The sequence below is a fragment of the Danio rerio genome, chromosome 4 (assembly GCF_049306965.1).
Source record: "Danio rerio strain Tuebingen ecotype United States chromosome 4, GRCz12tu, whole genome shotgun sequence".
NCBI classification, from domain to species: Eukaryota; Metazoa; Chordata; class Actinopteri; order Cypriniformes; family Danionidae; genus Danio; species Danio rerio.
The window spans coordinates 1,988,366-2,004,961 of NC_133179.1; the positions used below are offsets into that span (position 1 = coordinate 1,988,366).

General features: G+C 31.6%; 1 protein-coding gene across 2 annotated transcripts in view; it reads right to left on the bottom strand.

Annotated features, from left to right (window-relative positions):
- The window catches only part of arid2 (AT-rich interactive domain 2), a 37,289-nt gene that overhangs the window by 15,485 nt on the left and 5,208 nt on the right, over positions 1-16,596 (bottom strand). For both annotated transcript variants that reach the window (XM_005164457.6, NM_001077763.1), the window contains 6 exon segments: positions 11,459-11,592; positions 8,310-8,528; positions 8,150-8,217; positions 6,314-6,383; positions 4,440-4,690; positions 168-264 (listed from right to left, as the gene is read on the bottom strand). In XM_005164457.6, coding sequence (XP_005164514.1) covers positions 168-264; positions 4,440-4,690; positions 6,314-6,383; positions 8,150-8,217; positions 8,310-8,528; positions 11,459-11,592 — 839 coding nt within the window.

A 16,596-nucleotide genomic window follows, 5' to 3' on the forward strand; every position in this document is an offset into this window, starting at 1 on the left:
TTAAACCATTTATAAAAGGGATTTATGCATAATAGGTGCCTTTTAATCTCTATAGGCTTGAAGCAAGTAAATAGTGGGCAAGTCGTTTGGGTGAACTATCCCTTTAAGCAATTCCAAAAGGAAAACAGCAGTTCTGACTGCACAAATGTTTGCTTTAAAACACTCACCCCTCATTTTGAGAAAACGATCCCGTGACAATAAGCATTTGGTGATGGTGTGAAACATCAGATGCGTTGTTCGGAAATCAACCGGATCCAGCTGAAGCTGAAACAAACAATCCAGAAAGACAACTATTACTTAAAGATCTGACAAACAGTTAATAAACAGTCTGTAAAATATTGCAGGGATTATTTTTGCTTAAAACAGACTAAAATGCTTTAAGCATTAGTCATATTAGCAGACACATAAATAATCTGGAAAATGAAAATGCTGTTTTTTTTTTTTTGTTAAAAATGTTGTATTTTTGTTTAAAAGCAGAGCTACGCTCTTTATTTTTATATATAATGTGCATAAATAGCAAAAAACATTCTGAATTAAGGTAAAAATAAAGTTAAATAAAAATAAGGTAAAAAACATAGACTCTGTCAAGTTGTCATGACAAAAACAGGTTGTGATGTATTTTGCACATCACCTGTGCATTTAAAATGTCATAACAGAGCGAACGACACTAAATGACAGTTGTTATAAGCATGCATAAAATCTCCACATTCACGATGTGTCATGTCACGATTATAAAAGTCTTTGTTCCATTACTTTCAATTGATCTTGTTTGTCTTTTTGCCCCTTTCAGTTTTCTAATGGTTAATTTGGCAGCGTCAGGCCTTTAAAACGGACAGAAGCAGACTTCTCGCGATCCCTCATTCCTCCATGCCATCAGTTTTTTTCAAAGATTTATTTTGGCCTTTATGCCATTATTAGATAGGACAGTATTGAGACAGGAAGCGAAGTTGGAGAGAGAGAGAGAAAAAGGGGGTAGGGTAGGGAAATGTCCTCGAGCCGGGATTCAAACTCTGGACGCCCTGACGAGCTACTGCACCATTTGTCAGCGCGCTAACCACCAAGCTATTGCGCAACCACAGTTTTTGACAGCTTTATAGTCGTGTTCTCGTTTATACTTTCCTTTTAATATTTGTTTGGTGTCGGGAGTTCCAATCTGCTTTAAGTTTATTTGCTGGTTATTTATTATGTTGTTGAGCTCCCCATCTCTTATCATTTGGTATTGTTTTGCTGGTAATCTTATGTTAATAAATAATTTAGTTGGAGCCGTTGTTTATATATGGCAAGTCGTCTTTGGATCACGAGTCGTATTTAAATTAGGGACAGTCTTATAAACACGCCTTCAAGTAAAGTGTTATCAAAAAAATCTTTTGGGCTTTTTGTTAAAGGTCCTGTGAAATGTACATATTGTTATTCGATGTTTGACGTATTTTCAACTGAATAATGAAGAGAGAGTGAGACAGACTAGCTCCTCCCATTTTTATAAAACAGCCAATAGCGTTTTGTTTTATCACAGCTCTGCCAATGTGATCAAGTGCAACAAATGAAAAAAGCGGGGCATGTCAGATACTAAAGACCATTTGATTGGTCAGAAGATTTGATGAGAAACTGAAGTATGAGATGATTTATAGTAATTATTATTATTACTACTGAAGTGAAAACTTTTATTTAAAAAACATGAATAGATAGACTATATATATTAAATCAACGTCATCTATTCAAGAATAATTGAATAGGCTATGTATATCAGGGCTCGAAATTGCGACCATTTAATATATTTTGGCGCATTAGTGCGACTACAGATAATGGTTGTAGTGCGACCTGTTTTGATTTTTTGTAAAAACGTGCTGAATCGCTCTTCCCTGCCGCTATATTGGTTCATATTAGCTGTCAATCACTCAAGGTATTCCGCTGTCAGATGACAGGGAAGGAGCTTTTATGAGCACGGGAAATGCAAAAGGCTGAAGAGTGAAAACTTAAAGCACACAGGTTTGCAAACCCCACCTAAAGTTGAGGCGCAGATGAGAGCGATCATGACACGTCACGTGGTGAATAATGATCCACCAGCTGAGATCAATCGAGTACGCGCTTCTTGGAGAAGGTGCCCGAATCTCCATGCGTCGCATTCACTGCGTGTTCAGCGCAAATGTCCGCTAAAAGTCAAATCTAATACTGCACATTTCATCGCCAAAGAAGCTCGCCTTTACTAAGTTTACACTGAAACTGCGGCTCATAACAAAGAGCGATATTGCGCCGGATGTCACCGCAAGAATCTTGCTCTGCCTGCTCATAAATTGGGTCGGCTGACTCGCCTGCTTTTCCACTAACACAGAGAAATGAAGATCATCTCAGACTGAACCTTTAAATTGACACAAACTGAAACCAAAACTTTTAAAGAGTGATAGAAGTGAGACTTTACTTACTTTCTTTTGTCTATTCTTTTTTGAGGTGTAGCTATATTATTTTTATTTTTTATTTATTTACTGATGACTGCTTTGCAGCTTTCATCATTGAATTATATGATTTATTATAATCTTTTGTTTGTTTTGTAGCAGAAATATTATTTATTAAATTGACATGCATATAAAAACAGCAGTACAAAATCAATATTTCTTACTGCAATGCTTCATTTTTGTTTGATGCAAACTATACATTTATTTTTCACAAAGTAACAGACTTTGTATAGCAGATAACCTACATTCATGCACATTTAAGGCAGTATCATAATGAGAAATGTAATTCATTGTTACTATTATTGTCATTTTCATCATCACTAATATTCTATGGCCTAATTATTAGACATTCATTTTGGAATTATTGCACACAAATATCAATGTCTTCTCAGCATTAGTTCAATAGTTGTTTCTGGTTTTTGTCAGTCCTATTGATGTTGTTTTAAAATACAATAAATCCCTTAAAAAGCAATTTGCAGCGGTGCTCATTCATTTTTGGTGGTGCTCCTAAAGTTTTTTTGGTGCTCCTAAATTTATTTTGGTGCTCCTAAATATTTGAAGTTGGGAGCACCGGCGCTACCAAGTAAAAAAGTTAATTTCGAGCCCTGTATATATTAAATCAATGTAAACAATGCCCTCCTGTGGTGAGTCGTATTAATTACATCAATTGCATTGTATCAGTTGTCACGTAAATCAATTATAATATTGGGTTTGTTGTTTGTAAAGTGAACAAAAATGAGAAAAATGCTTGAATTTTAACAGAAATATCTATTTTTAAATCTTCAATATAACAAACAATATAAGTTTACACGTCGAGCGCCCTCCTGTGGTGATACACAATTCTGATGTTAATACATTTTTATTTTAGCGAAAAAGTCACTGTTATTAATAAACAGCAAAAAATGTGTGAGCTGCACTGTTTCAATAGACAATTAAATTATTATTAACAATATTAATACATTATGTAATAAAATAATTACAATGTTAAAATAATCTCAGTAAGTGCCCTCTTGTGGTGAATTATATGCATCAAAATGTTCCATAAACAAATCATTAAAAATCTGCCAAAATACCTCTGATTAAGTCGCCTAGAAATATATACTTATATTGCAATATAAATTGTAAACAATGGAAGTCTGTCGCCCTCCTGTGGTGAATTGTGTGAATTACACTTTAGTATATTTAGACAAACTAGCATATTTGATTGATTTTATTGCATTATTATTTCAGTGAAAAGGTTACTGTTATTAAAAAAAACAACAAATATGTGAACAGAACTATAAAATTCCAATAGACAATCAATTTATTATAAAGAATAAATTAAACAATTTAATAAATAAATATAAATGTAGGTCACATAAGTTAAATGAACGCCCTCTTGTGGTGAATTTTGTGCATCAGAATGTCCCATGTCAAAGATAAATTAAAAATCTGCCAAATTACAGCTCGTTGATTCGCCAAGAAATCTATTTATACCTGTAATATACATTTGTAAAAGTAAGTTTGTGGCCCTCCTGTGGTGAATTGTGTAAATTACACTTCAATTTAATTAAGACAAAAACCTAGAATTTATTTATGTTTTGATTGATTGAATACATTATTTCAGTAAAAATGTCATTAAAAAACAACAACAAAAATAAGTGTGAAGTGAATTATTATTATTATTAAGAATAAATAATTTATATTAGTCACATAACTGTAATGAACGCCCTCTTGTGGTGAATTAAGTGCATCAGAATGTTCCATAAACAAATAATTAAACAAAAATATAAGGTGACGTGGAAAAAAATCAAATAAAGCGCCAATCAATTTAGGCAGAAGTGACAAATTTCAAGCTCTGCATGTGTATATCAGTTTTATACTTTCTCTAATGCTAATTGTCACTATTTTTGAGCACACTAGCTAACAGATATCCATAAACCAAGACAACAAAAATTCTTCAACACTGCAGACAACGCTATTTGCATCTTTTAGAGAGTGAACTCTGACCTCTCCGGCGAAGTTTCCGAGTGTGTCGAGGCCGAGCTGCCGCAGCTGGATGAAGGTGCAGTGAGCGCACAGTAAGAGGAAGCGCAGACATGTGCGATTAGCTGCCAGCAGTTTAATGTTTGCCTCCTCGAAGGACAAATTCCTCAGGATCATCGCAACCTGCAGCACCCGCTGGCCCTCCACGTCCCCAATGCCGGTGTTACGGGCCGGGTGGAAGAGAGGAGTGCAGATGTCCCTCAGCTCCAATCCATCTGAAAGAAAAAATGGATTTTAAAAAATGTCTAGGGTGATTTGTTCATTTATTTATTGCCCCATGGATGCTTTATGGCAAAATCAATGAAGATAAAAACATATTACATAATAACACCTTCAATAACAACTTCATATTTCACTATAATTATTTCAAATAAAGCCAAATTAAAAAAAACTCACAAATATGTACATTACAGACAGATGATTTTTAAGATGTGACATTTTTGAGAAATAATTCTTCAACTTAAGGCTTTTCCAATAGATAAAAAACATTACATAATTACACCTTCAATAACTTCATACTACAACATAAATATTTCAAATAAATAAACATTAAAAATTACAAAAATGTACGTTACAAACATAAGATATGATTTGAGAAGTAGCTTTAAATTCTTTAACGTGTGAATGTCATGACAAAGACCAATATCGATAAAAACATAATACACAACTTCACTAACAACTTCATATTTCAATAGAAATAAATAAACAAACAAACATTTTAAACTAATTAAAAACCTTAGATTTGAATTTTCAGCTGTTTTAGATTTTCTTCAACTAGTGGATATTTTGTGGCAAGTTCAATATAGATAAAAACATTAAATAATGCCTTCATTAACAGCATATTTCAATAAGTTGACAGAAAAATGAAATGACAAAACTGAAGATTAAAAACATTAGATATAAATTTACAAAATTCTTTTTTTTTTCTTCATAAATGATGCCTTCAGTAACTTCATATTTCAATAAGAGAGGATACAAAATAAATAAATACAAAATTTTAAAAAAGTACATTTAAAACCATTAGATATTTCTCAAATTAAACTTGAACAACTTGAAAATCCTAACTTACAATTCTTTAAATTGTTGCTTTTCACAACAAGATCAATATAGATAAAACAAATTGCATAACTTTACTAACAACATGTTTCAGTAAAAGTTGATAGAAAATAAATAAATATAAAATACAAAAATAGTGTAAAAATTATGTCTATATGGCCTTAAACTTAAACATTTTAATAAAATACGTATGGTGAAAGAGGCTTCGCTAGCTTACTGTGATTTGTGTGTTTGTTTATTTATTGCCACATCAGCAACTTATGGCTATTTAATGGCAAGATCAATATAGATAAATATATATTACATATTAATAACAACTTCATATTCCAATAAGAAAGGATACCAAATATATAAACACATAAAAATACTTTTTTAGAGGTACATTTAAACATTAGATAAGATTTAAAAAAAAAAAAAAAAAATCAATATACAGCAGGTAAAACATTTTACATAATAACTTCACTAACAACTTCATATTTCAAAAATAGTTGACACAAACATAAATAAAATTACAAAAATATAAAGTATATATAGGATAAAATATAACTTACAATTATTCCTGGGCATATGTTTTTAAATGAGTGCTTGGAGTATAAAAATCTGTTCTAGACATCTTTAAAATGTCACTATTAAAATATGTGTTATGGTGAGAGGCCTGACAATGGTTTTCGCTTAGTGTTTTTAAACTGAGTATTACTTCACACTGACTAATCAAAATGAAACTGTTCTTCACCACATGAAAGAAAATCAGAGTAGAGACACATAAAAAAACACACACATACTTTGAGGTGTGCAGCTCTTATCTGAGATGAGATCTTTGACTTCATTGTCTTCAATGACATCTTTCCAAAACTATGACAAAAGAACAGGAGAAGTCAGAACAAAATGAACATGCATGGCATTATATAAATGTAAAAGTCATATCAGTAAAATATATATTTAATAATGCACAACACCACAATGCAATTTATAAAATGCCAATGTTGTTATTTAACAGTGCATTCTCAATGATGTGGGCAAAGTGTGCGCGAAATGAAAATTATTTTATTGACATTTGCTGTTTTCAATCTCAGTTTGTAAACTGCTTACTATTAATGGTTTATAAGGTGCTGAAAATAAATAAATTAATTAAAAAAATAAATTTAAACTGAAAATGTAATGTAGGAAATGTAGGATTGCATTTGTATTAATACATGTGGGATGCTTGTAGCAAACTTAAATGCGTATTTTAAGTGCATTCTGAACATTGCAAATAGATGGCAAAATGCTGAGTTAAAAAATACTCACACTTAAGACAAGGATTCTGCAGGTTTTACCAAGTCAAATTTAAGACTTGAGACCTTTTAAGTCCTTTATGAATTAAGTTAGAGACTTATAAAAGGCTAAACACCAAGTACTTTTCCAAATGGTCAGTTTAAAAAGTTTTTACCGCTTAAAAAATAAAAAACCTGACTTTAGTTATTCTTAGTCACATTTTAAATAATGTAAAAACATCACATTTTTACATTACATAACATTTTTAAAATGTAAAAACAAGAAAACACTAGATAAATAATCCTAAACTTTATTCAACATAACTTCTGAAATAAATGTATGCACAACAGTCCGCACAGATCATTGCCCTCGCTATGCAGCTATAAACAAATGTTATAAACTTTCAAAGAAATGTTATAGAGTTAATAAATAAAGCAAATAGTCAATAAATAAAACATTTGTTAAAAGTTAATGAGATGGATTGTATGGGTGTTGGCTCGATCGGGTAGCTTTACATGGGCACTGAAAACGCAAGACTTGTTTAAAATGATTTAAGACGCACAACACAATACTGCAGTGAATTTAAGATCTGAAAATATTTAAAACATTATAAGACATCCCGGACAACCAATAAGATGCTTTAAAAATCTATTTTCACTTAACAGCATTTCTGCAGGTTTCATCATGTCAAATAAGACTTTTTAAGACCTTTTTAAAATGATGAAGATTGTAATTTCAGACATGTATAGGGCTAAACGTGAATGATATCTTTAAAGGCCCAGCAGAAAAAATATGTACTTGCCCCATCAAATTATATTATTTTAAATAGTGTGTCAAAACAAGCAGACCCTAGTTTTATACATAAATTTTAACAAAACTTAAAAGAAATCTTTAATGCACAACAGATTGCTAAAATATTAGTTATGAAAATAGTTTTGCTAAAAGTATGTCTTGTTGCTGACTGGATGAGTGTTGGATCGATTGGGTAGCTTTACACAAGACCTACAAGACAATATTTTAGTGAATTTAAGACTTTTTAAAAGGTCTAAAATTTAGTTTTTTTAAATTTAAGACATTTCAAGACCCCGCAGAAACCCTGATTAATATTTCATGACAAATATAGAGTCAAAGTGGTTTGAAAATGCCTTCTCGTGATGGCCGTGTTTAAACAGTGTTTGGAAATGGCAAACGTAAATTATGTAATTAAATGTTTATTTTGCACCAAACTTTGCACATGCAATTTTAAGCACAGAAATACATCGTCATGTAACATTGCATTGCCAGTTTTGCATATTACACTTAAAAACTGATTTAGCAACTCATAAGCCTCCATACAAATCAAGTCGACATGCTCATTTTCTTACCCTCACAAAATCTCGTGACGTTTTCTCCTGCCAGTCTGTCCCGAATACAGCAGAAAAGCTGCCTAATGCTAAAATAAAAATGCATGTAAAGTTAAAATGCATATATACTATCTAAAGTGCAAACACTAAGTGCAGTATTAAATCAGAAATGCAAACATACAGTCGTCGAATACTCCGGCGTGTGCCAGCAGCAGTGTGACGAGTTTGGGCTCTTTTTCTAGCTGCATGGCGTGCTTGCTCTCGTTGGACAGCAGCGTGCACACGTTAATGGCGAAGTCCACCTCATTCGGGAGCCCAGATAAGAGGGACAGCACCAGTTTGTTGTAATCGGATGGAGGGATAAAATCCGTCGATAGCCCATAGCTTTGGCGGAGATAGTCTGTCCAATAGAAGAAAAGGGGGTTTAGAGATTCACACAATGTGTACATGCCGACCACACACAATGCTCAACATAAAGGAGTACACCCCAACTTTTTTTTTGTTTTGTTATTTCTCAGTGAATATGGGTCATATATTTTGGTGCATGTGAACAAAACAGATTTATTAAACAGATATTTATTAAAATAATATTTTAGTCACTGATCATCTTTAGAATGAGAAAAATCATACATTTGAAGTAAAATATTAGAACAACAAATAAAAAATGACAAATTTTATACATTTTTTTGTTTCTCTTAAATTCTGCTACTTTACTTTTTTTTTTTAAATTCTTTTAATATTTTCTCCTGACATAAATTTGGACCGTTATCATAAGTTATTTTGTTAGATTATCCCCAGATTTTGCTCATCTAAATGTATATGCGCAAATAAAATATTGTAAAGCTTGCTATAGAAAATATTAATATAAACGAGAGATTTGTGAGGGGTGAACTCATATAGATTCATATAGACCTATCCATCTTTCTAAACACTTGGTTTATTTTGAAGCAATAATAGCAATTATTTTACTAAACAAGTATAAGTTCTACAATTCAATATTACACAATGCATGACTCATATTTATGATAATTCAGTGTATTAAACACTATCATTACCTTTTACAAAATAATAATAATAATAATCATCATCATCATAATAGTAATAAGAAGAAAAATATTAATAATAATGAAAAAAAAAAAAATCTCCAAATTTGAGCATCTAAATTTTTATCCTCTGTTGTTCAGCACTGTGTTTCCTAAAAATGATTTCCCAAATGTATTTGTGTTTAAATTGTTAACAATATTTTAATAATTAAACTTTTAAACATTCATTGGATTACTATCAATTCTACAGATCATAAAACTTCCTAAATGGACAACACAGATTTTTATGGTACTCTCATCATTGCAAGGTTAATAAATGTTATATATATAGTAAATATTTACAAATAAATCAAACAATTATTAACATTGCAATTTAGACAAAAAAAAGAGGGTGAAAGTAATAATGTTTAATAAACTGAATTATCATTTGGACACATACACTTAACTGTAGTACTAAATTAGAGAATTTATACTTATTTATTAATATGATTGCCACCATTCCTTTAAAACTAATCAAAGTTTCACTAGCCAGGTATCCAACTTAGCATGAAGCAAATCTCTACAAAGTTTCACAAAAGTGATCAAAAAAATAAATAAATTACAAATGTAAATTAGATGCATTTCCATCAGGTTACAAGAGCCGCTGACTGTCAGTTTGTTTATTAATTTAGGACAAGCAAGTTTATTTCTATAGCACATTTCTTACACAGTGGCACATGGCTTTACATAACAAGAATAAAAGTGTAAGAAAATAAAAACAAATAATAAAATGATTAGACTATATCAAAGGCTTACCTTGTTTAGTCGATATCAGATCTAATAAACAGTCATTAATTGGAAAGAGGAAATATTGACTCCTTAATGTGAACTTTCAATTACTATTTTTTCAATTGTTATTATTATAATTTTATTTATTTAATTAAATTTTTTGCTTTTATCGTAAACTTGCTCATTTATTATTATATTGTTCAACAATTTCTTTTAATTCTTGTATTTTATTTTTAATTTATTATTATTTCTTTTAGAGGATATGTTTGTTGATATTTCATACATTTTAATTTAATTTATTTCAAGGGGATAGTGGGAAAATAAGAAAAACAAGACACTGTAATTTTTCCTTTGTTGTATTGTATACTATGATGTATTGTCTTGTTAAACTCAAAAAAAAAAAATAATAATAATATTAAAATGATCAAAAACATAAAAACAGATGAAAATGTGCTAAACGGGTTATAAAAGAATGAAAAAGGAAAGAAAGGCACAGTAGTGCGATCTGTCGGACGTAGCACAGTGCTCATTCAGTAAAGGCACACAGCTAAACAGATGTGTGTTTAGTCGCGACTTGAATGTGCCTAATTTACAGCCACATCAGCAACATATTTTATGGCAAGATCAATACAAGTAAAAACTTTCTAAATCAATAAGTGCTGATACATTAAATAAATAAATCAAAACATTAGAAACCTTAGATTACTTTTTATATAAAACTTAAAATTCGTGAGCGTCTGACTTTAGCATCGATAACCTAGTGACCAGTGCTGTGCAGGCTGCAATTGCTAAAAATAAAGCCATACACAGAAGAAGACATGCAGAATTCATGCAGCAAGAGCATTACGGTGACATTAACCCCTATATACTGTACATATGGGAAAGAGATCATCTGCAGGCTTTTTGGGAGGTCATAGTGACCAGACATTTTATGCCCGACCTGTGGCTATGACATTCAGAAAGCTAAAGGGCACATTAGAAATGTTGTGCAACCTTATTGGTCCATCTATAAAACAGAACAAGCTGTATTGTTTACTATGTTAAGAGTTTATTCTGCAAATGCAACTCTATCTGATATTATTCACATGAACTTTATTTTGCATATTAACTCAAGCTAATCTACAAAACATTTTTGCAAATCGAACTTTATTTGAAATTTGGCAATTGTATCACTTATTTCTCATGCAATACTTCAAAACGTGCATTAACCCTAGCTGATAGTTACACAACTCTCTAATATCATTCTGAAATATACATTGTATTGAAATATGTTTTATATACGTCAAATTAAGGTGGCTTAGTTACATGTTCCATGCACTTACTATAGCAATTACACTGAATTTTGCGTGCCTACATTTAACTAACCATAAACCAAACCCTACAGTAAGTGCATGCAATTAATTAACATCTCTCAGAGTTTGGTGAATGTTTACACTGTATCTACACATCACCTTAAAATAAAGTGCAACCAAATAATCATATTCGATTTACAAATAGGCTTCAGTTCCCCTTTCTGTACCTGATACAGTGTGTTGCTGGTAGTTGTATGACGTGGGTATTGCACCAATCGGAAGCAAATGTTTAGGATTCCCCGGCTGCTCTTCTTCATCTTCCTCTCCAAAGTGATGCACCTTTTCATACTTCTCTAAATAGCTGCAAAGAGAGCAGAGAAATGCATTAAAATGCAGAACAACACACAGATCATTGGAAGATTTAAAAGACAATGACTTTAACATTCAGTTGTGTTTATCTGACCGATGAGGAACTGTTTAAAAGATCGAGTGCTTATAAGAGCAACATACATTTCATAGTTTTTAAATGCATGTCTTGGATGTTTTCTTATTCGCTTGATTTTTTTGTTTGACTTTATTTTTAATTTGCATGATGCTATTTGTGCATCTCTTTGCATAATAAGTAAAATATCAAAATTATATTTACGACTGTTTAAAATAAACATTGTTTTTAATAAAGCAGACAGAGTCAATTCTAAGGCAAGTTTTTGGAGGATTAGCACGTGGAAACATCATTTAATCCAGCTGTAAAATCCACAAACAAAACAAAATCTTTCCAAATCATTCATGTTTAAGTTGGTAGTGCTGATATTTAAAGCATCTTTACAAAGCAAAAGTGGCACTGACGTCAAACTTGCTGAAGAGGCATCAATGTTTAAAAATGTGCATTTACATTAAGAGTGCATGATAGTAGAAATGAAATCATTGCATGAAATGCATCACATGTTTGCATTACATATATTGCATATACTATTATCCTAACTTGTAAACAAAAACAACATGTGCTTCCTGTTGTCCATTTTTAATTTCTACAGCTTCCGAGAATCCAAAAAGAGCCACATATTGATGTTATGATAGCTGTTTTAACATTAAGTATGGTTGAATTGCATCTTGTTACAGTTATGAAATAAAACAAGCAGGAAATGTTTATGGGCCGATGGCATGACCACACTGAAATGGTCTATATCGAGCAGCCATACATTGTCCTATAATAAATCACACTCTTCACATGCTGGCGGTCAGAGCATGATCAGTATATTGCAGAGACTCGGGCATAAAACCTTATTGCGAGTCTAATAGTAATATTCACAGCCCTGCTCCATGTGTGAATATGACTCATGAGTGTTTCCTCAACTGAATGAGCTTTCACTTGCGCACACACACACACACACCTCCCACGTGCTACAATACAAACACTATAAATAGACACCTGCACACCATAAACACTAGAAAACACCCCTTCCACTGGACACACGGCACTGTGCGGACACTCATTCACTCTGGATTTTAATTAATGATGCATAATTTCGCTGAATGCGATAAGCAGATGCACTCAACACTGACCAACAGAGCAGCTAATTCTACCCGGCCATTATTTACTCTGCCTCATGTTATTGCAAACCTGCATGACTTTCTCTTGTACACAGATGAAATTAGTAAACAGTTTTGGTTCCCATTGACAAAACATTTACAAGTGATCTGTAAAGGAACTGAAACTGCTTGGTTATGAACATTCTTCAAAATATTTTTAAGGAAACCTGGAAACAACATGAGGGAGAGTAAATAACAGGATTAGCATTTTCGAGGGTAATGCCCCTGTAAATTGTAGATTATCATTCTTGATTATGGGAAAAAAATCATTTGGTCAAATTTTAAAATTATTAGTGGACACTGGACAATATGACCAAAAAAAAAAAACATTAATAATAATAATAATACCTTCATATGAACTTAAATAGCGACTTATGCATTAAATATATTTACAGTAAATATGGTTCCTGTGACATCTTCAATTTAGAGACCAGCAACATATATGCATAATTTCAATAAAATCAATTGCAAAATGCAATTCTCAATACCACAGCAGAATACTCGAGTAATTTATAGTGACATAGAAACAAAAGTTCTTTTAAATAATTACTGACAATACACAAATGATCAGTAATAAAATCAATAATTAAAATACAGAATAAAAATAACACTAATAAAACAAACTTGCTTTAAAAGCACAAATTTAAATAAACAGAAATGCATAATCAAAATAAGAAATATTAGCACTATATAAATAATAGCATTATTTTTGCAATAATCAATTCATTACGATTACTGTAATTTCACAATCACTGGAGGCTGAAATCTAATTGATTTCTTTTGTATTAATTGCAAAGCCCTATACATGCAAATTATGCAACTACATACTGTATTGACAGCACAATGAATTGTAGATGCTTATGACTTGGTTAATCTGATGAAATCTTGATGATGAATATTAGATTATAATCAATATACACTCTCAGAAATAAAGGTATGCAATCTGTCACTGGTGTGCAACCTTTACAAAAGGTACAAATTTGTACTTAAAAGGTCAATATTAATACCTCACTAGTACATATTAGTACCTAAAAAGTACAAAAGTGTTCCTCTAAAAATTAATATATATATACACATATAAAAACATAAACATAACCTTTTAGCTACAAATTTGTACCTTTAGAAAAGGTTGCACCCCAGTGACAGATCGCGTACCTTTATTTCTGAGTGTGTAGATGTATAAATCTGCTCTGGAAATCTACCTTCATGTAAACTTAAGCTCCAAACAAAACCAGACACAAACCTCAACCAGTTAATTGAGATCTTATCAGTATCACTCAATGATAATTGTTGGAGCGGATATAACTGAACTCTGCAGAAATGCCCACACAGAAATCTGCAGATTTTTAGCCCATCATTAAGTCTATGTATTAACTTGTGCAAATGTGTGTAAATTTATATTTATTCAGTTTATAAATTAACTTCACTAATATTATTGTGATATGTTATTAGTAATATTAAAATGCTCATATGATTTATTAACACTACAGTTTGTAGAGTAATGTTTTCTGTCTTTTAGTAGATATACCAGACTTGCTTTGTTTACCAAATAAGTGGATCTGTTTGGATTTACATTGTAAACATTAAATAAAAGATAAAAAGGTATTAATATATTAGGTTTTTAGTTATGATACCATCTAAAATCTCTCCGCATAAATCCACAGATTTTGTACAAAGTTATCAGCAGAAATAGCGAAACAATTTCGCAGATTCTGTCTTGCCCGGGCCATGAGGAACAGTACTGTGCGTCTCATTCACAAAGCTAAAATGTAAGTAGGCATCTGCTGATCAGATTAAAGGATGTAAACACAGTAAATTAAGCTGTCAAAGAAGGAACAATAGTATATGACATCCAGCCTACGCTCACGGCCCCATTTTTTGAGGTCCAGACAGTGACTTACTGCCCTCTACTGGAGAAACTGTGAAAAGGTCAAGTTCACCTGCTGGACTGTTGAATATATGGACTGTGTGTCTAGCAGAGAATCAACAGACTAGAGACAAGAGTTATGCAACATATCCAGAATTAAAAGTTATGTCCTGTTTGGTGGCTCAATACTAGTCAAATACTATACCAGAGCAAAGCAGTGCAAGTATAAACTGGAATATGTTAATGCAATATCTATTATGAATGCATTATCATAGCATGTGTATGAGACTTATGCATATTTACATATTTTTTATATTTACATATATTACATATTTACATGCAAGGTTAATACTATACAAAGGCCAAACTGACAGAACGACCACAACAGATCCGAGATCAGAATTGACAACTGAAATTGCATTTATGCATTTTGAGGTTGATTTGCATGTAGTTCAAATAGACTGAAATATTGAAGCTGCTGTTTAACTGATGCATTCAGTCCATTTACAATGCACTAACAAAATGACTCAAGCAAGAGAAAGAACTTGAGATGTGACAGCACCAAGTGTGAACATCACAACATTTGAAGCTTATTTGGGCACAGCAGACGTGTGTAAGTAATACTTAATGAAGCATTGGATTGCTCTTTATTTGAAAGTGTCTTTTAAAACCCCACATATCAGTCATTATATAGATTTATAGTCATCATATAGCAAGAATACAATAACCATTGAGAGTGCTACACCTTTGTTTGTAAAAAGATTAGAAAAAGGTTCAAACAACAATAATAAAGAAAGTGCCACAGTGATGTTGAATGAGTATTCAAAACTAATAATGTGCTTATTATAGGGTTAGGCTTAAAATTAAAACTTACATCATTCATTAGTGGAAACATCACTTATGACAGGTGAACCATTACCTGACCAGACGCAAAGCGAGTCAACTCACTAAAATTAAAACTAGCCTAAATAAAATGTGAGGCCTTACTAGGATTGAGTATGGATAGATTTCGTCATTCACCAATTTAGTTTTTCATTGATTAGGAGGATTCTGTAGGACAATGCATCTGCATATCATGTAATAAACTGTTTATAAGCATTGATAAATACAACAGAGTAAGAATAAAAGTGAAACAATGGTGCTTTTTGGTTTTCTGAGTCGTCGTATAGTATTCAGACACAGAGCTTTAATAAGCAAACGCAAAATGTCACTTTACTATATAAACAATCTTTGTTAAAGCTACAAACATTATCATTTTTTGTGCATTTAAGCACTTGTGAAATGCTTAACACATGCACTGAATTTCACTACATTATGGATAAACTATTGTACCTGATCAACTATAAACATGACTGGACATTGCACATGCTGCACTGTAAACCCTAATGTTGTCTTTAATTAAACATTTAAGTAACGTTGACTGAAAATAACTTAAAATTGAGCATTTTGGTCCTATCACTTAAACATATTTAAGTCAATTTAACGTATGTGCATGAAAATGCATAAACTTAAGATTTCAAGTGTAGTGAGCTCAAAATCATTATTAATCCTTAGGTCATTTTCACAAATGTGGACTTGACTGTAAAATTCCAATATGTGCAACATTTTAAGTGCAAGGTCTTTTTTAAATCAGAAAACAAATGGTTTCAGTTATAATTATTCATAATGTGAATACATGGCTACTTATTATTTGTTTAAAATATATTCTAAATTTTGCTCATAGTATTACACACACACAGACAAGCACACACATGCATATGTAAACATGTGTGCGTGTGTCTGTGTGTTATGTTTACTAAGTTTGTTGAACTGAACAATTTAAGTATAGTCTACAAAACTGGCAAGTTAAATAAACTTAAATATGCAAGTTTTGGGAGACTCCATTACTCAATTAAATTGAAGCAATGA